General features: G+C 34.1%; 4 protein-coding genes across 6 annotated transcripts; 3 read left to right on the top strand and 1 right to left on the bottom strand.

Moving 5' to 3' along the window:
• Positions 1-2092: 2092 nt before the first annotated feature.
• LOC103870160 (B3 domain-containing protein REM7-like) lies at positions 2093-6371 on the top strand. Of its 3 annotated transcripts, none has more exons than XM_033292820.1 (3): positions 2093-4383; positions 4465-4968; positions 5058-6371. In XM_033292820.1, the coding sequence occupies exons 1-3, from the start codon at positions 4321-4323 to the stop codon at positions 5361-5363; spliced, it is 873 nt and encodes a 290-aa protein (XP_033148711.1). In that variant the 5' UTR covers positions 2093-4320; the 3' UTR covers positions 5364-6371. The 3 variants fall into 3 exon arrangements, with proteins under 3 accessions (XP_033148711.1, XP_009146515.3, XP_033148710.1); XM_009148267.3 differs by having other exon boundaries at positions 2093-4798; positions 4883-4968; XM_033292819.1 differs by having other exon boundaries at positions 2093-4968.
• Positions 6372-7420: 1049 nt separating this feature from the next.
• ESM (GDSL esterase/lipase ESM1) lies at positions 7421-9447 on the top strand. The gene is made up of 5 exons (XM_009148147.3): positions 7421-7740; positions 7879-7997; positions 8211-8411; positions 8507-8762; positions 8919-9447. Exons 1-5 carry the CDS (start codon positions 7479-7481, stop codon positions 9239-9241), a joined length of 1161 nt encoding a protein of 386 aa, XP_009146395.1. The 5' UTR covers positions 7421-7478; the 3' UTR covers positions 9242-9447.
• Positions 9448-20273: 10826 nt separating this feature from the next.
• On the top strand, positions 20274-23051 carry LOC103870049 (GDSL esterase/lipase ESM1). The gene is made up of 5 exons (XM_009148145.2): positions 20274-21089; positions 21224-21342; positions 21820-22020; positions 22132-22381; positions 22479-23051. The coding sequence occupies exons 1-5, from the start codon at positions 20828-20830 to the stop codon at positions 22811-22813; spliced, it is 1167 nt and encodes a 388-aa protein (XP_009146393.1). The 5' UTR covers positions 20274-20827; the 3' UTR covers positions 22814-23051.
• Positions 23052-23641: 590 nt separating this feature from the next.
• LOC103870048 (GDSL esterase/lipase 4) lies at positions 23642-26140 on the bottom strand. The gene is made up of 4 exons (XM_009148144.3): positions 24946-26140; positions 24676-24803; positions 24352-24582; positions 23642-24272 (listed from the first exon to the last, which is right to left on the bottom strand). Exons 1-4 carry the CDS (start codon positions 25211-25213, stop codon positions 23778-23780), a joined length of 1122 nt encoding a protein of 373 aa, XP_009146392.1. The 5' UTR covers positions 25214-26140; the 3' UTR covers positions 23642-23777.
• Between the last annotated feature and the right edge of the window lies 1 nt (position 26141).

Below are 26141 nucleotides of genomic sequence, written 5' to 3'. Positions count from 1 at the left end.
TGGAAGCTAACAATACTTGGACTGTTGAGTCATTGCCTCCAGGGAAGAACGTGGTTGGTTGTAAATGGGTCTATACGATCAAATATAAGGCTGATGGCACGATTGAGCGTTACAAAGCTCGTCTGGTTGCCAAGGGTTTCACGCAACAAGAAGGTATCGACTTCACTGATACTTTCTCTCCAGTTGCAAAGCTTGCGAGTGTCAAGCTTCTCCTGGCTCTTGCTGCGATTCAAGGATGGAGTATGTCTCAAATGGATGTCTCCAATGCGTTTTTGCATAGTGATTTGGATGAGGAAATCTTCATGAGTCTTCCTCAAGGATATGTTCCTGCATCTGGTTCTTTGCCTCCAAATCCTGTCTGTCGACTTCACAAATCACTGTATGGGTTGAGACAGGCATCCCGCCAGTGGTATAATTGTCTCTCTGCAGTTTTTCTATCTGCTGGTTTCATACAATCCCCGGCGGATAATACCCTGTTTGTGAAGCAATCTGGTTCTTCCTTTGTTGCTGCTCTTGTCTATGTAGACGATATCATGATTGTTGGGAATGATGATGGTGTGGTTAATCAACTCAAAGACACGCTTCACCAGCACTTCAAGATCAAAGACCTTGGTGATCTTCGATTCTTTCTTGGTTTGGAAGTAGCTAGAAGTTCTGAAGGAATCTCAATATCTCAGCGGAAGTATGCATTGAGTCTCCTATCTGATACAGGCCTTCTTGCGTGCAAACCAAGTCCCATTCCCATGGATCCGCTAGTGAAGCTGAGCAGTAAATCTGGTACCCCTCTTGATGATCCCTCTCCGTTTCGTGCTCTGATTGGTCGACTTCTTTACTTAACAATCACTCGTCCTGACATCACGTTTGCGGTTCACTGCTTGAGTCAGTTCATGAGTTCTCCGACTGATGTTCATCTTACCGCAGCTCATCGAATACTGAGATATATCAAGAACAATCCTGGTCAGGGATTATTCTACTCAGCTTCTTCGACGGTGTGTCTCAATGCCTTTTCCGATGCAAACTGGGCTACTTGTCCTGACAGTCGTCGATCAGTCACTGGTTACTGTGTCTATCTTGGCACTTCCTTGATTACCTGGAAGTCAAAGAAACAAGACGTGGTTAGTAGAAGCAGTACTGAAGCAGAGTATCGCAGCATGGCACACACGACTTGTGAACTTCTTTGGCTGCAACAGCTTCTTACTAGCATGAAGATACAAGTCACCACCAAAGCAAAGCTCTTCTGTGACAACAAGTCCGCGATGCACATAGCCACCAACCCGGTCTTCCACGAGAGGACAAAACACGTGGAGATAGATTGCCACACGGTTCGTGATCAAGTGAAGCGAGGCTTCATTACTTTGATGCACGTTTCAAGCGCCAATCAACATGCAGACATCTTCACGAAGCCGCTGCACTCTGGTCCTTTTCGATCCTTACTTGATCGAATGTCACTCTCAAGTCTCTTTCTTCCTCATGTTTCGGATTCAGAGACTTGACCGGGGCGTATTAGATACAATAGAGTATTGGTTTATTATCGTTAGATGTTAACCACTCCGGTTTGAGTCTCCTTTAGCTTATCCGGAGTATTTAAACAAACTGTGTAACAAACTATTTTGGTTATCACATTAATTCAAGTTACTTCAATAGAATACACGAAGAAAACGCAGACCCAACACAATACTTCATCTATCGAAAGAGTGTAGAAGGAAAAATCTATTATGAAAATTTGATAAAATAATTCTTATACAACGTTTTTTTAACGTTTTAGACTTTATTTATCACTGTTTCTCCTTGAATATTTATACTTGTTTTAAGGGCAACCTGGTGTTAGGAGTTTTCAAGGCTCCTAAGACAAATGCTGTAGTATAAATGATTGTCGAACCAGTTCTGAGAGATATCAAAGCACCGAGAATGCAAGTAATCACTTAATCTAAGTGCAACCAATGATTTAGATGGGTTTTTAAACTATGACTAATTAAAAGAAATAACTAAATGATACTTTCTTAACTATTGGAAAAGAGAACTCATGGATATAGGGATTAGACCTCGGGTGATCAAGCTTCGAACTAAAGATGGCAAACGATCAATCAATCTATTAACCTTAAGCTTGGACACAATCCTAAACAAACTCTATGTCTAGATGAATGTTCATTTACTTAACACAATTCAAACATCAAATGTCTTTGGTTGAATAATATGAAAGCAATCATAACTAGCAAGTCCAATGGCTATCTTAGCACCTCTAACAACAAATGTCTTTGGCAAAGTATGCTAAAAGCTAAGAAGAGTTGTCTCGGGCATTTCCTCGAACACCTTTCGGGGGGAAATGCCTAAGGTTCAACTACTGAGTGGCCAACTCAGAAGATGCATTATGCTCACTCAACTAGCAAGGAAATATGAATGATCTACACTAAAACATCCTAGTTCTGATCTAATCACCCTCAATCTCCCTAACCCATGAATTCAAAAGGTGATTACTCACTAATCTCCATGATTCTTCTTAAACCCATGTTGGATTTCAGATTAATCATGTAGAGAAACACAGGAAAAATAGATAAGAACACAGAATTCTCAATAATAAACTGATCAATTGATTCAAAGAGATGACTTTCCAAAGGTTTTTGGTGGTTTTTCTAAGAACAAAGATGATCTCCCTCTTGGTGGCTCCTAGAGTATTAAAACATAGGTTTAGAAAATAAAAACGTGCATAATGAAATGACCAAAAGGCCCTTGAGAAATCACAAATTCGAGTAGAAATAAAACGCGCAGCGACCTCAGCCCGTCGCTCCGACAAGTCGCTCCAGGCTTCGGGAGCGACCTCGCTGTGTCGCTGCGAGAGGTCGCTCCGGGCTCGTTCTCGCGTCTCCGGGTGATGAAACCGCGAGCGACCTCAGCCCGTCGCTCCGACAAGTCGCTCCAGGCTTCGGGAGCGACCTCGCTGTGTCGCTGCGAGAGGTCGCTCCGGGCTCGTTCTCGCGTCTCCGGGTGATGAAACCGTGAGCGACTTCTCCCTGTCGCTCCCATAACGTCGCTCCCAGCTGGAGCGATCTCGCTGTGTCGCTCCGAGAGGTCGCTCCGGGCTCGTTCTCGCGTCTCCGAGTGATGAAACCGCGAGCGACTTCTCCCTGTCGCTCTGGTTAGGTCGCTCCAGTAGGGTGATCAGAGCGACTCGGTGGTGTCGCTCCGGACTGGTCGCTCCCATGCCTTGCTCGCCCAATGACCACTCTAAACACTCCTTTTTGAGCTCCAAATGCCTCCAAGTGTCTCCAAGAACTCCATGTGGTACTCCAATACCTGATAAGGACTCATGTATGCAAAATGCAACCTAAACATGGCTAAATCCTAATCTATATGATCAAAATGCACATGGATGAATGGATAAAACAATAGAAATATGCAAGATATCACAACCACAACGGTAGCACCATGTGAGTCCTTAGCATGCTAACCTAGGGAAATTGTATTAGAATAATAGTATTTAAGTTAAATAACCTAAGGATCAATCCGTAAATAAGGATTTAGCAGAGTTGATCCTTAGCAACGTGGCATGATTTGATTCGTTTGGTCGGCTTTTGCGTTTGGTATTGGAAAAAAAATCATTTTCGACGGAAGACGAAAAAAAAAGGAGAGCTCTCGAGGATAGGCGATTCGATATGTCGGAACACGAAGGTAAATCGACGCCTTCTCATGGGGATTTTTGGATTTAGATTAGGTTCGATGTTGTATTTCTCTCAATTTAGGGTTGGGTTCTCGATTTTCAATTGATTTGGAGATTTTTTCGTATGAAATTAGGGTTTCAAACGATTTGGGTTTTCAATTGATTTGGGGATCTTTTCGTCTGTAGTTAGGGTTTATACACGATTTTGATTTGAAACGATTTGGGGAGGTTCTCGTTTGTTTTACCGTCGATTATTTACAACCGAGATTTGAAACGATTTGGAGAGCTTCTCGTTTGTTCTTAATCTTTGGTCAAAACCCATATTGGTTACATTTGATTTACGGTTTCAAAACCCATTTTGGTTTCATTCGATTTGTAATAGTTGCTTTCATTGCTCTTAATGCTATGTGATAATCTGTTGTCTTAGTTCGTCTCGCTCGTTGCTCTAATTCCTTGCATTTCGTTGCTATAAAACGATTTGTGTATAAAACGATACTTGTTTCACTCGATTTGGGGTTCTTCTCGTTTCTTCTTACGGTTTCAAATCCCATTTTGGTTCCATCCCATTTTCGGAATCTTAACGGTTTCAAAACCTTTTAGGTTTATATGTGTTCGCTTTCATTCGGTTGCTTCTGATATTGTTTACATTCGTTTCTTGTTTGCAGATGGCGAACCCGCATGAACCTCATTTCTTCAAGCCTCTGCTTCCTGGTTTCCACAGTGGCGTCGTAGACACACTCTCTCTATTTCTCCTCTGTATATGTTCCTATTTTGGAGTTTTGCTTAACTTTGCCTTTTCTGACTTGCAGACAATACCACTTGGCTTCTTCTCAAAGCACATAAAAGGAAAGATGAACCAGAAAATATGGAAACTAAGATCGGACACTTCAGATAAAACTTGGGAAGTGATACAAGAAGGCAGGAGACTCACCGGAGGTTGGAAAGATTTTACCACAGCACATGACCTTCGAATCGGTGACATTGTCATCTTCAAACACGAAGGAGACATGGTGTTTCATGTCACTCCTTTTGGTCCTAGCTGTTGTGAGATTCAGTATACACATCCTCACATCATCAAGGAAGAAGCCGACGCGGATGATGCTGCGGATGATGCTGATGACAATGAGCATCACCACAAGATTAGTAAGTTTCAATCAAAGTTCACCGTAATTGGGAGGAAAACTTGTGGGATGTTTTTGACGTGGAAAATTGTTTCTTATATTTCAGGAGGAACATGGGCAATGTCTTCTTTCTCATTCGACTACTGTTTTTTAGCTGAGGTCACTGCTTCAAATCTAAAAGAAGACAAACTTGTGAGTCAATTTTCATACGTATAAACCATATTTAGTTAGTCAAATATATGGTTTGATTTGTTCTGTGTCTTAACGTTCTGTGTTTGCAGCATCTTCCTGTGGGAGCTACGAGTTCTACTGCTTTGAACAAACAATGCCAAGAGATGATACTAGTGAACAAAGAGGGAAATTCATGGACTGTGAGTTTACAATTTAGCGAATCAGGCGGCATGTATTACATCGGAAGAGGCTGGAGAAAGTTCTGTCTTGATAACAGATGCGACATAGGAGACTTATTTGTGTTCAATCTGATTGAAGATGGGAAAACTACTCCATTGATGTGTGTATGTTCGGAAAGCAAAGAGTGTTCTGAACTACTGAGCAAACACTTGAGCAGAAAGAAGAAAGAGTGTTGAGTCTTCTCCATTGACTTGCTTGAGACTTATGTCTTTGTTGATGTGAAATATTTCTCACGTCTTTGTTCACTCAAACTTATGTCTTTGTAATCTACTCAAACGAATTCTCCAAATTATGTCTTTGTATTGATATTGCTCTAAGCTTCTGTTAACATCTTCTACTCTAGCCTTTAACTAATTTGAAGTAGCCTTTGTGTTCATAGTTCTAAATCGTTGATTTCATTAATAGTTGTAGTTCTAAACTTGTAGAGTTCTAAATCGTTGATTTTATTGATAGTTGTAGTTTTAAACTTGTTGAGTTCTAAATCGTTGATTTCATTGATAGCTAGTTGTAATTCTAAACTCGTCGAGTTTTAAATCGTTGATTTCATTGATAGTTGTAGTTCTAAACTCGTATCTTCTTTTTATACTTGTCGAAAGTTTTATACTTGTTCTAAACTAAGAGTTTTATACTTGTTCTAAAAATAAGTATACAAACTAATTTGCTAATTATTGTATCTTTATGTTTAATTTTTTTTTCCTAAGGACTCGTAATTGGAGTCCACCATTGGACGGACTTTTATGCTAAGAGTCCTTAACTATTCAAAAAAAAAAGTATAATACTTTAATAATGGCTAAGGACTCCCCCATGAGATCCACCAATGTGGATGCTCTAAGTTCGTAAAGAATGGCACCACATTAAGTTAATCGAAGGGTCCTGTTTGGACTACTAGAAAAAGGAAACACTATTTTAGTTTACCAATCGAAGGGAGTGATTGGTAAGTGCTATGAGTGCTTTCCACATCTCATTTTTTTTCTACATCCACTTTACTTTACCAATCATGTTTTAAGAAAAAATTTAAAGTTACAGCTATAAAAACTAAAATAGAAAACAAAATAGCTTTGGAAATCAATTTTTCTAGAGCTTTATATTTAGTGCTCTAAAAATAATTAATCTATAGGTACAACAAGAAAATCTACAGCTATTATTCTAAAACCAAAAAATAAAAGCCACAACACTTACCAATTATCCCCTAACTAAGCATATATGTTTTAGGTGCTTTGATTTTGGGATGTTATACACTTATGTATTCCCAAAACAACGGAAAGAACAATTAGGGTTAGGTTTTAGCATTTAGTATTTATTATTCAGAACTATAGAGTTTTTTTTTTTGTCAAAAGAACTTTAGAGTTTAAAGTTCAGATTTAAACATATATATATATATATATATTTTTTTTCTAAAAATATTTATTTATACTAAATATATCATTTTAATGATTTAATTACTTTTATTGTTTAGTGATGACTTTTTTAATCTTGTACGCTATTTTGTGATAATAATGATGTTAAGAATTTTATTCAATACAAAATTTCGAGCATTCAATATTTCTGATCCAAACATTAACATTCAGTGAATAATTTGATCCTTTTTTTTTTTTTGTAGATTAGATAATTTGTTTTACTTTTCCTATAAAATAAAATCTTAAAAGATAAGATTATCTTTATTTTAGAATTTTATAAAAAATATTATAAATCGAGAGATTTAAATTGGTAAAAGTTTTTTTTTGTTAAAGAAAAAAAAAAATTGGTAAAAGTGTGTCCATGTATACTTTGGTTTTATTTTACCAAAAAGAGTATTTTGATTTTTAGGTCTCAATTTTATGTTTTCTTGTGCATTAATCTCAGTTGTTATGGGAATTCATGGCAATTATATGGGTGTTGCAGTAGGAAAGTCCTAAACCCAAAACTAATGGGATCTATAATCCAACGAGATGAGATGTTCGATGAAAATTAGATATCCTAATAAATGAATTGGTATGGCCCCTAATAAATGTACATTTGCCTGGTTCAAGATTAATGATGGTTAGAATTTTATACAAATATAAAATTTCGATTCTGATCCAAACATTAGCATGCAATGTAGTTTTACTATTTTATTTTAAAATTTTGTAGATTAGTAAACATTTTTATTTATTTTTCACTTCTGGCCAAACTAGAAAAGATAAGATATATTATTATTTATCTTTTGCAAATTGTATATTTTAATAATATTTTGGCAATATAAATAGACCAACGGACTATGAAGTTCACCACCACCACTTCCCTCTCTAGCTCTAATACCTAATATATTGGAGATGGCATGCAAGTTTAGTTTTGTGAGTGTCATGGGAGTACTATTGGTGTTAACCATATTCCATGATCCGATCATCGTCGACGCCGGCCAAGGTGTTCCGGAGGTAGCATTGTTCACTTTTGGAGACTCTTACTACGACGCTGGAAACAAAGCTTTTCTAGGCAAAAACAAAAACCCTCCACAAAACCTGTGGCCTTACGGCAAGTCCCGTGACGACCCCAACGGCAAGTTTTCGGACGGCTATATTGTCCCCGACTTTATCGGTACGTTCTTTATTAATAATTTAATACTCTTAAGATAATTTGTTTTAATATCTGCGTATATAACGATATAAACGTTGACAAAAAACGATAAAACATGCTAAATTTGTTTAATTTGTTTTAATCATGATGATTATATAGCTGAATTCATGTCCATTCCAAACGGAATCCCGCCGGCGCTTAAACCTGGTGCTAATCTTTCACGTGGAGCTAGCTTTGCCGTCGCCGACGCTTCTATTCTTGGGGCTCCGGTGGAATCTGTAAGTTAGCTTTCACTAAAGCTCGCAAATTTGGATTTATTTATATATGAGAGATATATAATATACCTTTTAAGGTTTTATCTTTTTTTTTATATAACATCTGAAGTATGCAGCTTTAATTTTTAATAATGTCGAAAATATTATGTTGTATTTGTTAAGGGCTAGTTGAAAAGAAAAGTTGCATTCGATTTATATATTGTTATGTATATCCAGATGACACTGAATCAACAAGTGAACAAGTTCAGAAGTATGATATCAACATGGTCCGAAGACTACATCGAGAAATCATTGTTCATGATATACATCGGTACGGAAGATTATTTGAACTTCACCAAGTTTAATCCCACTGCTTCTGCTTCTGCTCAGCAAGCTTTTGTCACTTCCGTCACTAACAAACTAAAAACCGACATCGGCGTAAGTTGTCGATACAAACAAATTATATGCGGTTTGCTATATATACTTTATGTTCATTTGGCTCACTATATAGTATACGTTAATTCATTTTACAGTTGTTATACTCCTTGGGAGCTAGTAAATTCGCAGTTCCAATGCTAGCACCATTGGGTTGCTTACCGATCGTGAGACAAGAATACAAAACCGGCAACGACTGTTACGAGCCACTCAACGATTTGGCCAAACAACACAACGAGAAGATCGGTCCGATATTGAACGAGTATGCTAAAAAACCCAACGGCGGTTTTCAGTTCACTGTCTTAGATTTCTACAATGCTGTTATCCGTCGGACAACAAGGAGTTATAACTATCGTAAGTCAACACCACTAACAGTAATCGTTGCATACATTTTTAGTACATTTGAGAAAATTTCAGGTATTTTGTTATTATTAAAAGAAAAGATAAGAGATACCAAACTATACGTAAACCGTACGTGAAGATATAATGAAGTTCAATGATTCTCTATAGGGTTTTATGTGGCCAACTCATCGTGCTGCGGGGTAGGGACTCACAACGCGTATGGTTGTGGAATGGCTAACGTGCACTCGAAGCTATGTGAGTACCAAAGATCTTACTTCTTCTTTGACGGACGTCACAACACTGAGAAAGCTCAGGAGGAAATAGCTCATCTTCTCTATGGAGCCAATACTAACGTGATCCACCCGATGACCGTACGTGAGCTAATCGTTTTTCCGGCTAAGGAGAACATGCGTGAGTTGTGGGAACCCAACACGTCTATTCGTCGTCGACGATCATCTCGTGATTACCTCGATTTATCAGCTTATTATTAGCTGGATGACATTGAGCTGAACCAATCAATCTTGTGTGTGCGCCTACAACTATTGTATCCTGTATCGCGTAGTAGTTATGTTTGTGCTATCGAATAAATTGCGTGGTATGTATTATGTTTCGTAATCTATGGAAATTATAATGGAAGAGTATTGAATCCCTATGTATTAAAAGAGAAGCATTGTCATTTAATTTTTTTCCAACTATATTGGACGTGGCAGTCTCACATCGATTTCAATTCGAGTATGATGTTGTGTTTGGTCTCACAATCATTTAACAATTAATGCGTTTACATACTAGTTTTTTTAATTTTACCGTATACAATTTAACTAGTATTGATGAAATCTTAATTGATCTGGTCAAGTTGTAATGATCATCATAAGTTAGTTAATACATGAAGAAATTTAATAAAATGGAAAATTTAGATATCAATAATTAACACATTCATCTTTATTCTTTTTCTTTTGAATAGTCAGTTTATTAAATTCAAAACATGTTATTGCTTATTTGTAAGGTTTCACTAGTTGTGGAGTTTTAATTATTTCAAATCAATTGAAAAACATTTTAAGAAAAAAAATGAAATCGTTAAAAATACTTTTATCATTGGGTTTTAACAAAACAAAAGAATATGTAAGCAAATGAAAATACTCATGTAAGAAAAGTCGTAACTTATTGAAAGTCAATCCATCAATCGTCCCATTAAATTTTGGTGTTCCAGATGATATCATAACTTGTTTTTAGGATTCGTTAAACCCAACTCGTAACATTTTGGGGGTTGCCATTATTATTCGTTAGTTTTCACCCTCATCTTGCAATTCTAGAAAGTAAAAACATCTAGCAATGATTGATGACTGATACTGTATTCCTTATCATAACCTTTTGGTGTGTTTTTTTTTCATGCATGCATGAGGCTATTTTCAACAAGTTAGTACTCAAAACCGTTTTTATTAAGAATGGGAAGCAACATCTAGCTATAGATTTCTCAAAAAAAAAAAAGAACATCTAGCTATAGATGAGATCAGTATATATCCAGTATGATTAAAGCTCTATTGGCCAATAGAGTGTCTTTGAAAGAAAACAAAGTCTATCGCTGAATACTGAAAATTTTACCATAAAACTAAAGAATGGTCACAAGAATATGAGATGAAGAATCCACCAACCATTATTGACGCTTTAATTTAAAATTTCGAAGGTGATGTCGGGTCACTAGAGCTAGGAGTAGCCAGTTGCAACTTAATAGTATAAAAGTTTCATTAACAAAAGAAAAACTTATTACAAGGCTTAAATATTACTTCAGCGATTAACATTAGACGTGGTGGGATATGATTTGGAGGAGCATGTCGGTAGAGGGGGTAAAGCAGCGAAGCATGTCTGTCAAATACGGGTACGGGCTTTATCCTCACAGGCTTAGTGAGTACTTGTCGGTATATCCTCAATATTAATTATACACTAAGTTAAGATCAGCGCCTTGCGCGTAATGAACATTATATATATAAATTATTTTATATATTATATGTTTATAACATATTATGAAATAATAAATATATATTGAATAAATAAAAATTCATTATTTACTACTTATATAATTAAATTGGTGCGAACATATAAATAAATTTAATAAATCGAAAAAATATTTTTTCTATTTGATATGAAATATAATTAAATTTAAATGATATTAACATATATCATATATGTTAATATTAATATTTATTATATGATGTTTTTTGCTCATATTTTTTTTTTATCATTTGTATCTCTTATAGCAAAAAGTCTAAATTAGTGATAACAAAATTTTCACTGTGGGAATAATGGTTTAAGTAATTTATAATATTTAAAAAAATTAAATTGTCAATATTTTTTCAAATTTTTTATCAAAAAAATATTCAAAGTAAATTTCAAAATTATGATATTTATGTATTTCTATATGGCATATAGTTTAATTTAAAATGATACATATATTTATATATCTTTTATTTTTGATACTTATTAAATGAGACTTTTAACTTATATTATTTTTCAATTATTTGTATCATGTATAACAAAAGTTTTAAATCATAGATCACAAAATTTGAATGTGAAACTTTTAACAGTTTTAGTAATTTATACTCATTTTTAAAAATTCAAAATATAATATATAAATAATTTTTTTAATTTTTATTATATGGTTACTATGATTGTTTAATTTATTTTAATAGCTTAAAATTAAACAAATATAATTATAATACACACTTACTTTTATCAAATCTGTATTATTCAAAATCATTAATTGTCATATATACTTTAACCACATTAGGCAATTTCGTAATCTTATTTAAGAAAATAATGAATCATATTAATAATATATTTATTGTGGTTTAATAAAAAGCTTATTATATATTTAAATAGACCAACTTACTTCTCTAAAGATTCTAAGTAGGGCTGTTCAATATGGTAAAACCGAACCGTACCGAACTGAACCGAATCGAAATAGACAATATGGTTTGGTTTTGGTATATACCATATAAACCGAATGGATATAATTTTCTAAAAACCGTAGGATTTGGATATGGTTTGGTATATAACCGATTAAACCGAATAAACCGAACAAAACCGATTAAAAGTAGAAACATGTAAATATGTATCTATTTTATAACAATACATGAAAATCTATCTGTTACATAATTTAAATTTGTGTTAATAATTATTACCATGATTTTATAGTAATAAAAAATCTTAATTTGTAAAACACTTGAACTATAACTAAATAACAATACATCGCAATTCAGACATCTTATTTTCTAAGTCTTTTTTGATCTTTTTGATTTATTTTAGTCTTCACTAAATTAATATGAAGATTATAAATTTGATGGACAATAATTAATGGAAAATTTTCAATTGAAAAAACATGACTTTAATGAACACTAATTATGGAAGAGTGAAAAAACTTTTCTTTTGTTTCATATTTTTATTTTCAAAATTTCAAGCTTTGATTTTAGTTATAGATTTGATTATTTTATTTGATGGTAGAAGCATTTTTATTTTTTTTTTCATTTATTTGAACATGTAATAGGTTTTTAATAAATGAGTGTGTTGACAATATGATTCTAAAATTCATATAATATGATCTCAAACAAAATAATTATGTTTTTTGGTATAAAACCGAATAAACCGAAAACCGACGGTATATAAACCGAACCGAACCGAAGTAAATATGGATTTAGAATGGTAGTTATATTTTACTAACCGAAATACCGAAAACCAAAAAAAACCGAACCGAAACCGAACCGATATCCGGATTGAACACCCCTAATTCTAAGAATCATTCTAGTGATGACACGTGGCTACAAAAAAATGTTGCAATGCTTCTCAAATAATATATAGGGGATGTGTTCACACTAAATTTTTTAAATCAGCTCATTTTTAATTCTTGCATTTTTAACATTTGAATTAGTGAACTGAAGTTCTCTCCATACAACTACTGAATAATATCATTTTGAAAGAAACTTCACAAATACATATAAATATATATTTAATATATTATACAACATACGATACAACAATATTATATACACACAAATTGTTTATGTATTTTGCTTTGATACTACTTGTAAGATATGTAATATGTATGTGGTTATGTAATTTGTTTTAATTTGTGTTAAATTTGTTAATTGTATTCTTATTTTGTGTGAGATTTATTTAATTTATTTTTCTATTGTGTGAACTTTCTTTAATGTAATGTAATATTTATCTTATTTTATTTTAGTGTATTTAAATTATAATAAGTTAAGTTTAATATATGTATTTTTGAAAAGATATATCTATAAAAACCCCAAAAGAATAGTTTTATAAATTTAAAGATGGGTTGGAATGATAAAACCTCAAAATTTAAGAATTTGAGATTGGGTTGGAGATTGCTCTTGTATTAACAATACGTAAACATAGATTTACGGAAAATATATGGATGTATATAGAATTGAAAGCCAAAGAAACTTACTAAAACCCAATCAATCGCCATATATATATACTATAATTTTATTCATAGATTGTAACACTAGCTACTCATAATGACGAGGCTGTTGTAATGAATCATATTAATAAGACTCATATGTTCCTAAAAGTAGTATGCTTTACAGAATTTTGATATTTCAATATATAAGATGTTTTCATTTTTCTATGTAACTTTTATTTTATTAAAAGCTGTGTACCCAATCATATTTTAATAGTTCATTTTGTAATTGGTTGAATACCATTATTTATAATTTTAATTATATTTTCTAGACAAAAATTAACTTTTTTAGTATATGTGTTTCTACCTAAACATCTTATATTTAGGAACATAGGAAATATGATTTATTAATTTTGAAAAGGTTTGCATAAATGGTCACAACACAGAGCATGATTATTGGGAGGTTCTTAGAGTGGGGGTTTTTAGCGGAATATAAGAATCTATCTCTTAACTTTTAACTAAAAAAACTAAGAACCGGCTCTTATACCATGATTAACCCCAGTCTCTTAACTAGGGTTCTTATATTCAGCTAAGAGACTGTTCTTAATTTTTTTTAGATTTTAACTAAGAAAAACTAAGAATAGTCTCTTAAATAAAAGATACAAGAGCCGTCTCTTAACCGAAAAGTGTAAATAACAAAAAAACAACAAAAAAATGTCAAATCATGAGTTAAGAATCCTGGCTAAGAGACCGGGTTAATCATGCTCTTAAATATCATATTTACGAGTCGGTTCTTAGTTTTTTTAATTAAAAGTTAAGAGACATAGTCTTATATTCCGTTAAGAACTCCACCCTAAAGACTTTTCAATAATTATGCTCTTACGTGTTTTCTGCTTACAAGTACCTACTCTGCATATATGCATTACGACGCAATAAAAGACCATTTTAATTATTGGAAACCATTTATTAGTATGCATCAAAGTATGCATGCATGTGTATCTATCTAGGCATGATCCAAACTATTTGGCTTTTTAAATAAATGAAAAAAAAATAGGTCCATTAACAAATTACATTTTCGGAAAAAACAAAGAAAGGAAAAAACACTTTCGGAAGATAAAAATATGTACAAGTTGTAAATTATGTGCTGAACTTGACACATTAGGGAAGCAAACCCGACTAGATAATCTCCTATGATGCAGAGCTGGCTTGTCTGATTCCCTTACTTGGTCGCTTCTTCTCTTTCGTATTCTACGTTTCCTAATCTCCTTTACTAAACACCAATGAACTTTCTTTAATTGAGTTTTTTTTTTTTTTTTTACTGCTCAATCAAGCTCTTTATGTGATTCAAATATGGCCTTTGTAACTTGTTATTTTTTTGTTATGATGTTTTGTTTCTGCACTATGTCGAGGATCCCTCCGGTTATTATTGTCAGAATAAATAAAAAGGTAATCCAAGTCCCACATCGGATATTAGATAGAATAAAGTCTAATATATATAGCTGGTTTAATCCTACTTAGTATGAGGTCTTTTGGGAGTAACGACCCAAGAACAAATCCGTGAAGGCTTAGGCCCAAAGCGGACAATATCATACTAAGCGAGGGGTTGGACATCTAGTGACGGACGTCTAACTCTAGTTGAGCGTCTGGCCTCCAGCAAGGACATCCGGTCTGGCTCTAGTAGAGCATCTGGCCTAGGAGTGCGTCTGGTCCGTCACAACAGATTGGTATCAGAGCCAAGGTTCAATGATCTTTGGTTTGAAGGGAGGATTGTTAGAATAAATAAAAAGGTAATCCAAGTCCCACATCAGACATTAGACAGAATAAAGTCTAATATAGATAGCTGGTTCAATCCCACTTAGTATGAGGTCTTTTGGGAGTAACGACCCAAGAATAAATCCGTGAAGGCTTAAGCCCAAAGCGGACAATATCATACTAAGCAAGAGGTTGGACATCTAGTGACGGACGTCTGGCTCTAGTTGAGCGTCTGACCTCCAACAAGGACATCCGGTCTGGCTCTAGTAGAGCATCTGGCCCAGAAGTGTGTCTGGTCCGTCACAACAATTATTTTGTTACCGTTGAGCATAGTTCGGATGTAATTGCTTAGACCTTTTCATTTTAATATAATCGTTTAGTTGACAAAAGAAAAGATGGACTTTATAACTATAGTTGAGAGGCTTGTAAAACATTTTAAGTCTTTATTTTAATTTAGGTAAGTAGTTTTAAAAAACAGAAAAAGAAAATATATCTCTAGAAAACGAACAATAATAGATATGTGATCTAGATAAAATTAAAGCAACATGCCCCTAATTAACTAAGTAGCTTTGTTTTGTAAATTGAGCGGTGGACTTGCTTTGTTCCGTTAATTTTATCCCCTAATCCTGATATGTTGCTTAGAGAACGAAAAATATTTTCTCTAATTTTTAACGGATACTGATTTTTATTATTTGCTTTGCTCCGTTAATTTATGGATATTCGGATTTTTTGGATCGAACCGAAGTAAATAACTGATCAAATCAAATTTAACGGAAAAATACCTAACCCTATTCACGAGTACTAGAAACATGACAAAAATACTTATTCTACCAAAATTTTAACTAGAAACACGATAAAACTAACATCTATGTTTAAAACACTACTGTACAAGTAGGACCAGAGATATAGGAAGACATAGATGATATATTAAACATTTTAACAAATTTTATTTTTACAAATTTTGAGGACTAAATTATTATTTTTTTGAAATTCTATGTCAATGTAATATTTTTCAAAACTTTTGGGTATTTAAAGCTAATGTTTTATTTTGTTTTGTCCAGGACCAACCTAGTCTACAAATATATTCTGTCGTAAAACCTATTAGAACATCCTACGACAGTACATTGACGCTGAAAAATATCAAGAAAACATAGTTTTACTCATTAATCGCATACGCCAGTAGATAGTTAACCTCTTGTTGTTGCATCAAGAGTCAATAGACTTTATGAATCAAATATTCTATTGATCGAAACAATATTGAACCTCAGTATGACACCATATATACCGTATATGCAAATTTGTTACAAACTTACATATACAACAAAACTATCTTTTTTTTTTTTGGTCAACGAAATTGCATTAAAACTAAGAACAGAGTTTAGCCCGTGGGCCGGCCCATTACATGGTTTGGGTTTCTGAGAATGTATTTGGCTAAGGCATCAGCCTGCCCATTCTCAACCCGTGAAAAATAAGAAAACAATAGATTGACAAACAGAGAAGAAGAAGCTTCATATCCTTTACGATACCGTAGATCTCCTTTTCGAAAAGCTACAACAAAACTATCAATATATTCTATTGATCAAAGATTTGAAATTGGAAAGGATCGCTTGATTTCTTAGGAAAATTAAGTAGATTATGGACAATGGGACCTTCAATAATTACTGATATCTCTAGAAGTAGCGTGAATCACGAGTGCGACACTATTGATACTCGTGCATCTTTTATTTGATAGCTATGCCTTTCGCATGGAGTGGTGTCTGGTACAGAACAAATAAAGTTGGTGTAAAATAATCAGTACACGCAGAGATAGGACAAACTATATACTCATATACAACACTACTTAAGAAATTGTACAATAGTATATGTGTGATTAGTTTTGTTAAAGAAGAGTAAAAAGGTGAAAAGTAGATGAAAAGAAAATAATAGAAAAGAAGAAAAGAAAAGAAAAGTAGAGTAAATGGAGGTATTCTAGCAAAAGAGTAAAAATAAGTGTGTATTTTTTTCTATTAAAACAGTAATTAAAATAAACATAATAAAACTATGTTTCACTTGATTGGTAATATTTTAGTGAAACCTAGAGTAACTTAAAAGTTAAAAGTAAATATTTACTCTTATATTAACCATACAGTCATTGTTGGACTTGTTAAAGTCCATGTCTAATTTTATATTGTTCACTTTGATTCATGCCCAGGCTTGAACCAAAACATTCGATACAAACGTATAGGGTCTACGATTTTTGTCAAAATTTTAAGGCCTATTTTTTTCAATATTATTACTTATAAATATATCAATTTGACAATTTGTTATGTGTATATAGACGATAAGTAAAGAAAGTTGTGGGACATCACTAACATAGAAAAATAATTAAATTTTATATATTCTGTTTTATTAAATATGAGTAGATTAAAAGGCAAAAAAAGGAAAAAAAATGCAAGAAGATCTATATTTAAGAACTAATAAGTTTTTTTTTTAGTTTTAAAGATATTGTAATTTTCTATTATAAACTTAAATTTCTATCGATATATTTATTTATATATTATCTAGGATTCTCAGTTTTGCATTTTGTATTGGACCATAAATATCTCAGGACCGGCACTGCTTTGATCACATCAGAACACGAGCTGCAAGCTTGTCCACTAGACATCTCTCCAAGGCTGGTAAACTGACCATGCTCAAAGCAGTACTGACAGCAATTCCCACTTTCTCAATGTCATGCTTCGAACTACCTGCAAGTTTATGTAGGAGGATCCCGTCAGTACTCACAAGATTCTGGTAGAATGCCTCAAATGGTAAACGATAAATGTGCTAGGTGGCTTGGAATAAACTCACAAAACCTTAAGTAGAAAGAAGTTTATGGCTCAGGGATATCAAATTTTTAACAAAGCTCTGCTTGCTAAACAGGCGTGGAGGATCTTAACAAACTCGGAGTGCCTTTTGGCTAGGATTCTACTAGGAAAGTACTATCATAACAAAGCTTTCCTGGAAACTTAAGTACCCTCTGCTTTTTTCCACGGGTGGAGAAGGGTTATACGTGGTAGAGACCTCCTAAAAGGAAACATTGGGAGAACTATAGGAAATGGGCTGACCACTAGAGTTTGGAAAGACTCGTAACAAGATCAGACCACACATACCTATTCCAGAAGCTGCCCTAGATTTAACAGTGGCTGATCTCCTAACCTCTGATATGAAATGGAACAAAAGCAGAGTTGAGGAGCTATTACCTCTGATCGCAAAAGATATCCAACTCTTCCAGCCAAGCCATTCACTCGCGCCGGACATCTTTGTATGGCAACCACTCCAATATGGCATCTACACCACGAGATCGGGTTACTACTCAATATCAATGAAAGATCAACACCAAATTATCCTGAATAGTGGAGCTTTCGACTGGCTCAAAAATGTATGGGCTCCGAAATGCTCAACAAAGATGAGACTATTCCTATGGTCTATTATCAACAAAGCCATTCCATTGGGAAAAGACCTACAGAGGGTGGAATTCAATCAGACATTATATGTACCAGATGCAAGGGTATCGAATCAGCAACTCATACCTTTTTCCATTGTTCCTTCGCGCAAGAGGTTTGGAAGCTAATCCCTCTAAAAGAAGTAGTTCACCTAGCTACATGTATGGACTTCAAGGAAATGGTGGCGGCATGTAGACAGGCGGTCTGTCTCCCCCCAACAGGCATATCAGGCAACATCATCTTGTGGATGTGTTGGGCTATATGGTCATCTCGCAACATGTTGATCTTTGAGAACCGATCAAGCACACCCCTGGAAACAGCATCGAAAGCAATCAGATTAGCAAGAGAATGGGCAAACACGCAAAATCAAAATCAGATGATCAAACCATTACCTATGCATGGGGAAAAATCACATGAATCCAATCAAAGCGAATGGAGCGACAGCATGCAAAACAGACACAGCTTTCAACAATCAAGCACTGAGGGCCAAAATGGCTTGGATCTTCACAGATCCATCATGTTCCCGTCTCAGTCAAGGATCAGTGATACATGATCTTGTCTCCACACCACTAGTAGCGGAGGCTTTGGCTCTCCGTTCCGCTATCCTCTCTTCAGTGAATCTCGAGATTACTAATCTTGCGATACTCTCTGACAACTCAACGCTCATCAGAGCTATCAACAACGACACTCAGGTTAAGGAAATCGTTGGGATCGTCAAGGAAATTCAACATGTATCTTCTGTTTTCGTCGGGATAACCTTCTCTCACATCTCTCGGTTGTCTAACACCGATGCAGATCGTTTGGCTAAACAAGCCCCTTCTTCTTTCTTTGTTGTAATGGACCCAATTTTGGGATAATTTGGGCATGATGCTTTTTAATTTTAATGAAATATATGTGTTACAAAAAAAATATATATATAGCTTGATGGTTTATAAATTATGATGTAACTGCCAATCGTCGCACCCTATTTTGTGGAAACTAAATCAATATTATTCATCAACTTGTGTATCAAAATTAGTTTAAAATTTTCAGCTGTCTGAAATACCTTTTTCTGAAGTTAGAAATAAAGCTGAGTCGACAAACATATATAGTGAATTTTAAAATTATCATAAGATATGCGTGAAATATATCTATTAAAGAAGTTATATGCTATATAATATGGAACTCGGACATCGCATGGTGAGTTTATTTGTATATATTATCGATAATTTTTCTATATATTTGATCATTTTGTTTATACATATACAATGTTTTTGTTGTTATTATATAATTTCTTTCCGATGGACCGGATCAATTTTTATTAAAAATTGTGGACTAAACAATAATTAATATATCATGGGTTGATCGGATTGGACATTAAAAAAATTATGACACAAAAACTTTATTTTTTTCCACCGAACACATCTTGAAAAAAATGAACAGTACTATTTCCACATTTGAATTATAATGACATTTATCTTTCATATGGTGTTGAAGGTTTCAGATCAACTATCGAATTGATACATATCATTTTAATACTTTTAGTCGTACGCTTAAGGAAAACTTACATTTTTGTAATTTAAAGTCATTTAAAAAAATCAAAATATAACATATAAGAAAAAATCTAACATATAAAAAAATATAACATATAAGGTTTCCTCATTTTTGTAGTTTAAAGTCATTTAAAAAAAATATATAACATGTAAAGTTTCCTCATTTTTATAATTTAAAGTCATTTTAAAAATTCAAAATATAACATATAAGAAAAAACAAATCTAATTTTTTTATTATATGGTTAATGTGATTGTTTAATTTTTTTTAATAATATAAAATTAAAAAAGTGAAGAAATATGCAAAACTTGTTATCAAATCTTTATTATTCATAGTCATTAATTATCATATATAATTATATATGTTAATTATTAGGTAATTTCGTAGCTTTTATTTAAAGAAAAAATGCACGTTTCTTATATTTTGGGTTAATATAATATTCCATAGTAATTGGATTTAGACCAACATTTTTTCAATTGATTATTAAACTGCCATGTAACCTAAATTGTCATCTTAATTAAGTGACACCTAAGCAGAGTTTCTTTTTAATTAGTACAAATTTAAAGTTACAACTTTTTAAATGATCCTCGATTAATATATAGGTGATAGTAGAATTTATCTCAAATGTCATATTTTCTTGAAATGGGCTTTATTAAATAGTGTTTTCATTGTTCTCGTAAATTATCAAAAAAGTTGAGGTAGGGTATACCTGATCTTAACATGCCACTTGAGCCTTATATAGTTATAGTTAAGATTCATTTAGATTTTGGCTAATGTATTTTATTAATTTAAACAATCAGTGAAGCTAATTATTATCATCTTTTGCAATATAAATATGACAAGTGGAGAGTGTGAAGTTTACCAACCCGACCAATAAATAATCTTTCCCTCATGGTCGCATAACTAAATATACAAAGATGGTAGGAAAGTGTGATTTTGTGAGTGTTATAGGAGCCATACTGGTACTAACCATCTTCCATAATCCGAACATCGTCCACGCCGGCGAGGGTGTTCCGGAGGTAGCGTTGTTCACTTTCGGAGACTCTTATTACGACGCCGGAAACAAAGCGTTTCTAAGCAAAAAGAAAAATCCTCCACAAACCCAATGGCCTTATGGCAAATCCCTTGACGACCCTAACGGCAAGTTTTCCGACGGCCACATTGTCCCCGATTTTATCGGTATGCACTTTTCCACGATATATATATAATATATAAATATATGTGTGTGTGTGTATGTGTGTGTTATGTTAGTATAATAACATTAACAGTGGTTCATTAGAAAAAAATAACATTAAGAATTGTAAATTGTATAGGTGACTTCATATCCATACCGAACGGAATCCCGCCTGCACTTAAACCAGGCGCTAATCTTTCACGTGGAGCTAGTTTTGCCGTCGCTGATGCTTCTATCCTTGGAGCTCCGGTGGAATCTGTAAGTCAGCTTTCACTAAAAAACACGTAAACTTCTTTTACCAAAAAGGAGAAATTAAAAACAAATTAACAAATTTGCTTTTATGTTAAAGTTAATAGTAACAGATGCTGGTTTTTATCTCTTTCCTTTTTCCATTTATTATTTTATGTATTTAAAAGATCAAATCAGCTAAAGCTTTTTAGGGTAATTTGCAAAATAAGAACAAATGATTGAAAATTAGGAGAAAAAGAGTGCGCGAAAATGTGCAAAATAAGAAGCCATGGATGATTTTATCTTCGGTTGTCCACGTTGGAATTACAAAATAATAAACAAAAACCATGTTTTTAACATAAACATCTTCAAATTCAAAAAAAAAAACATAAACATATTCGTTATATGTCAATAAACATGTTATGTATTTTTTTTATTGTACGTGCGCGCATAGTAAACAAAAATATATAACATGTTTATTGACATTCACACACATTATATACGCAGATGACACTGAATCAACAAGTGAACAAGTTCAGAAGCATGAAATCAAATTGGACCGACGACTACATCGAGAAATCACTGTTTATGATATACATCGGTACAGAAGATTATTTGAACTTCACCAAGACCAATCCCACTGCAGACGCTTCTGCTCAGCAAGCTTTTGTCATTTCCGTCACGAACAAATTAAAGAACGACATCGGCGTAAGTTGCCAATAAACACCAGTTTATACATTTTCTACTTTTAAGTTCAATTTGCTAAAGACTTAATGTACTTGTCATTATTAATAAAAATGTTTATTATATGTGTGACAGTTGTTATACTCCTTGGGAGCCAGTAAGTTCATGGTTCAATTGCTAGCACCATTGGGTTGTTTACCGATCATGAGACAAGAACATGGAACCGGCAACGACTGTTACGAGCCACTTAACGATTTGGCCAAACAACACAACGAGAAGATCGGTCCGATGTTGAACCAGTTTGCCAAATCCCCTGGTTTTCAATTCACCGTCTTTGATTTCTACAACGCCATCCTTCGGAGGACACAGAGACCTCATAACTACCGTAATTAAATCAATATACCAATGGTTGCTCATTAAATTTCAAAGTTATAGTGAAACATATATGGTTTGTTTAAACACATATCTCTTTATATGTATAGGGTTCTACGTGGCGAACTCATCATGTTGTGGTGTTGGGACGCACACTGCGTACGGTTGCGGAATGGGAAACGTTCACTCGAAACTATGTGAGTATCAAAGGTCGTATCTCTTCTTTGACGGACGTCACAACACAGAGAAGGCCCAAGAGGAACTAGCTCATCTGATCTATGGAGCTGACACTAATGTGATCCAACCGATGACGGTCCGTGAGCTAATTGTGTTTCCAGCTGGAGCGAACATGCTTGAGTCTTGGGAGCCTAACTTGTCCTCGGTCCGTCGTCGTCCATCTACTAAATCTACATCAGTTTATCGACTTCTTGATTTAGTTGGATGAGTTTGAGCTGAATCATATGTAAGATTGGCTACCAATACCATCCTCTATGAATCGTTTTCGTGGCGATTCTGCTTATGACGTTGAATAAATTGCTTTTGAGTATCTGAAATGTATTCTGTTTCGTTATCTGGGGATAGAATAATAAGAGAGATCGTAACTGTTTCTACAGCTTGATCACTTTCTCATTCCTGGCTGGACTAATAATAATGCATGTATAAACATGGATTGTTAGAGTGTATATTGTTTTCATAATTTTTGACTATGTAAATAGTGTTTTTGAAAAGAAAGAAAAGATTTTTAAAAAATTAGAATAATGTTGAAAGAAAAATTTGGATATGCATGTATATGAATTAGGACCACTTAATCACTTTACAAGAGCATTTGTGTTAACTCTTTTCATTCTTTTTACTGAACTTATTTTAATGATACCTCTCCTCAAATCATCCCCAATTTATCTTATTTACTATATAGATCGTATTCACCACATTTATGTGTGACATGCACAAATGTATATCATGTAAGTAATACTACTCTGCTTCCTAAGAACAGAGACGTGTGGAAAGGAAGATGATAAAGTGTCATGGGTTAAAACGAAGGATAGTTGTGGACCTCAGAGATATAACGCAAAGCCCAATTCAACAGACGGCAAATGATGGAACGTTTGTGTTTCATTCAAAACTGAACAGAGTTGTATTGTCTAACAGGTGGTGAAGCTAGCTGGAGAAGTAGTAATGCACCACAAAATTCAAGCCATTGTCGATCTGTATGTAGTGGGTCTACAATGAAACACTAAAAGAGATACAAGTACTGTATAAATAGGTAAGCAAGTTTTCAGAAAGTAAAAGTTCTATCTCCTCTTTATTTTATTTTTTGGTACATGTGTGTAAAACTCATATTATTTTTCATGCATAAGTACAAAATACAATAAAATAAAATAAAATAAAACCGTTGACATTGAAAAAACCTAGAGTCCAAATAATGTTTTGAGATTGTAAGGTGCAGTAACATTAGACGATCCACTCCAAATCAGCTCAGCGATCTGTCCATGAGCTTTCTCCGTCAAATGACCAGGATCAAAGAAGATGTAATCATCAGCGTTGTCGCATAGCTGGTAAGTTTGCGACGGTCCATTTCGGAATCCACACGTATTGACTCCCCTTAACGGTCCGCTTCCGCAACATGCCATCTTCCCTTGCTTGAAACCGTATTGTGAGGGATTGTTGATTCTTTGGAGCAGAGAAGTGTGAAAGTCGTGAAGAGAGTATTTGAATCCTGATAGTTCACGCTCTAGACGCCTCAAAACTTTAGGGAACTCTTGGTTATGGAGGTTGATCAGCTCCGAGACTGGCTCAAAACATGATCCTATCTTTGTCGGGTCAGTTATCGACATGCTTGGTGTACAACCGTATGGACCCAAGCTCAAGAACCCGAATTTCCTTGCTCCCATTTTATATAATTCCTAAAGAAAAATCACATTTATTCAAAACAAAGTATTCTAATATTAATCCCTGTTTTTGTTTATAAAATATATTATTTACCTCGATGACGTTGGTTGTGTTTCCGATAACGAAATCGACGAATCTCTCTTTGGTCGTGGTAGTAATAGTTGTGGTATTTGCAAAGAAAGGGTATTGGTAGTCATTTGCTCCGATGTGAAAGAGATAAACAGCTTTCGAGATTACTCTTCTAGCCTCTGCATCTCCTAGTTTCGATCTCAACACTTGCGTTGCGTTCTTGAAGCTGCTTAGCTGCGTTCCTAAGTCTTTTGACTTCACAAAAAAAAAAAGTCAAAGTCAATGATTTTAGTCAAACATATGAATATTTATTTTGATGTTTTTGTTTCTTTTGAAGAGATTAATTACCACTCCGGGAAAAGTTGCGGCAAATACTCCGGCGGCTGTGGTAGCGAAATTAAGACCGTAGGTTAGTTGACTGCTGCTGTAACCAGGTTGTAGGTTTGGTGGGAGCAATGGTAACCAAGCATCTTCAGCTGCAACGTCCAAAATCAGCAACATGCATTAGTATGGTAACATAAATAAAAACACAAGTAAAAATCAATCAGATTATAACTTTTTTTTGTCTAAATAAAAACAATTTAAACGTAAGAAGATGTTGTAGAACTGATGATTTACCGATAAAGTCTATCATTATCCGACCATCGGAAACCCGCCCAGTCGGAAACTGAAACGTTGTTTTACCATACGGCCAGTAATTTGACTTGAAACCAGGGAGAGAATCGAAGTAGTTGTTGTTTCCAGCTTCAAACAGAGAATCTCCGAACACGAACAAAGCGGCTTGGTTCGTAACGAAGTCGTTCTTGCAAGAAATCGAGCCGAACGATAAGCTTAACGTGCAGATGAATAAGATGGTGATAATCGAGCTAAATTTAGAACTTGCCATGTTTGAGTTGTAGTCTCGTTTTCTTCCTATACAGAACTATTAGCTGGTCCGTTTTATATATATGCACAAGATTGTTGAATATTTCAGTACGTTTTAATAATGTAACGTGGTCAAGTTGCTTGTCTTTGTAATCATTTATTTCAGTTGTACGACTTTGAATATAATTTTTCATCAAAGACTCGATTAATTTTGAATAAGGCTGCGGAGTTTTGACGAAGACAGACTCAAATAATAATTTGTATTTTGTAAATAAATTATATTTTTTGTATACGGCTGCGGCATTCACGAATGCAGCCTCGAATAATTGAAGATACTAGTAGTATAGGTACCTTCTAACGATCCATTTATTAAAATATACATTTGTATTATTTTATTTAGTTGATCGACTTTCAATGTTATGTTATCTGGTCTTGAAACTGACCAGAAAAAAACAAACATGTGACTTTGAAAGTAACCAGAAGTAATATTCTGATTGTTAAAGGAAGTTTTACATTTCAAAAGGTACTGCTGATATTGAATTTGTCAAGTGAATTAGAAAATGCAACGGTGTTCTGTTACAGAAAAGGAAAAAGTAGCTGATGTGGTCTAAGATATACGTAACTGTGGACTTGCTACCTTTGCCACGACACTGAACGTGAGAAATTTCTAAGGCTATGTAGTGCCAAAACTTCTAAATATCATGATAGGAATATTTGACCGGTGTTGATGTATATTCTCAAATGCTACTGGTAGCTTTCTTTTGGAATAGAGGTAAAAAACGGTGGTCTATGGCTCTAGAATCAGATTCGTCTTGAGTCACTTTATGACGACAAGAATGATTAATGAGATAATGCGTTGACCTAATTAAGGATTTACATCTTGGGCTCAATAGTAAAACCAGAAATATGACGTCGAGATAATTAACAATGGGCTTTACATACTGGACCAA

Source organism: Brassica rapa, chromosome A05, assembly GCF_000309985.2.
Source record: "Brassica rapa cultivar Chiifu-401-42 chromosome A05, CAAS_Brap_v3.01, whole genome shotgun sequence".
NCBI classification, from domain to species: Eukaryota; Viridiplantae; Streptophyta; class Magnoliopsida; order Brassicales; family Brassicaceae; genus Brassica; species Brassica rapa.
Note: the sequence above shows the minus strand (reverse complement) of the source record. Positions and strands in the feature narration are given on the sequence as shown.

Excerpts from the sequence above, each read along its gene's own strand:
- ESM (XM_009148147.3), top strand. The coding sequence starts at position 7,479 with ATGGCATGCAAGTTTAGTTTTGTGAGTGTCATGGGAGTACTATTGGTG. Across the intron at positions 8,412-8,506 it reads AACTAAAAACCGACATCGGC|TTGTTATACTCCTTGGGAGC; the intron begins GTAAGTTGTCGA and ends TTCATTTTACAG. Across the intron at positions 8,763-8,918 it reads AACAAGGAGTTATAACTATC|GGTTTTATGTGGCCAACTCA; the intron begins GTAAGTCAACAC and ends GATTCTCTATAG.
- LOC103870160 (XM_033292819.1), top strand. The coding sequence starts at position 4,321 with ATGGCGAACCCGCATGAACCTCATTTCTTCAAGCCTCTGCTTCCTGGT. Across the intron at positions 4,969-5,057 it reads ATCTAAAAGAAGACAAACTT|CATCTTCCTGTGGGAGCTAC; the intron begins GTGAGTCAATTT and ends CTGTGTTTGCAG.
- LOC103870048 (XM_009148144.3), bottom strand. The coding sequence starts at position 25,213 with ATGGCAAGTTCTAAATTTAGCTCGATTATCACCATCTTATTCATCTGC. Across the intron at positions 24,804-24,945 it reads GATAATGATAGACTTTATCG|CTGAAGATGCTTGGTTACCA; the intron begins GTAAATCATCAG and ends TGGACGTTGCAG. Across the intron at positions 24,273-24,351 it reads ACACAACCAACGTCATCGAG|GAATTATATAAAATGGGAGC; the intron begins GTAAATAATATA and ends ATTTTTCTTTAG.
- LOC103870049 (XM_009148145.2), top strand. The coding sequence starts at position 20,828 with ATGGTAGGAAAGTGTGATTTTGTGAGTGTTATAGGAGCCATACTGGTA. Across the intron at positions 21,090-21,223 it reads CATTGTCCCCGATTTTATCG|GTGACTTCATATCCATACCG; the intron begins GTATGCACTTTT and ends TAAATTGTATAG. Across the intron at positions 21,343-21,819 it reads TTGGAGCTCCGGTGGAATCT|ATGACACTGAATCAACAAGT; the intron begins GTAAGTCAGCTT and ends TTATATACGCAG.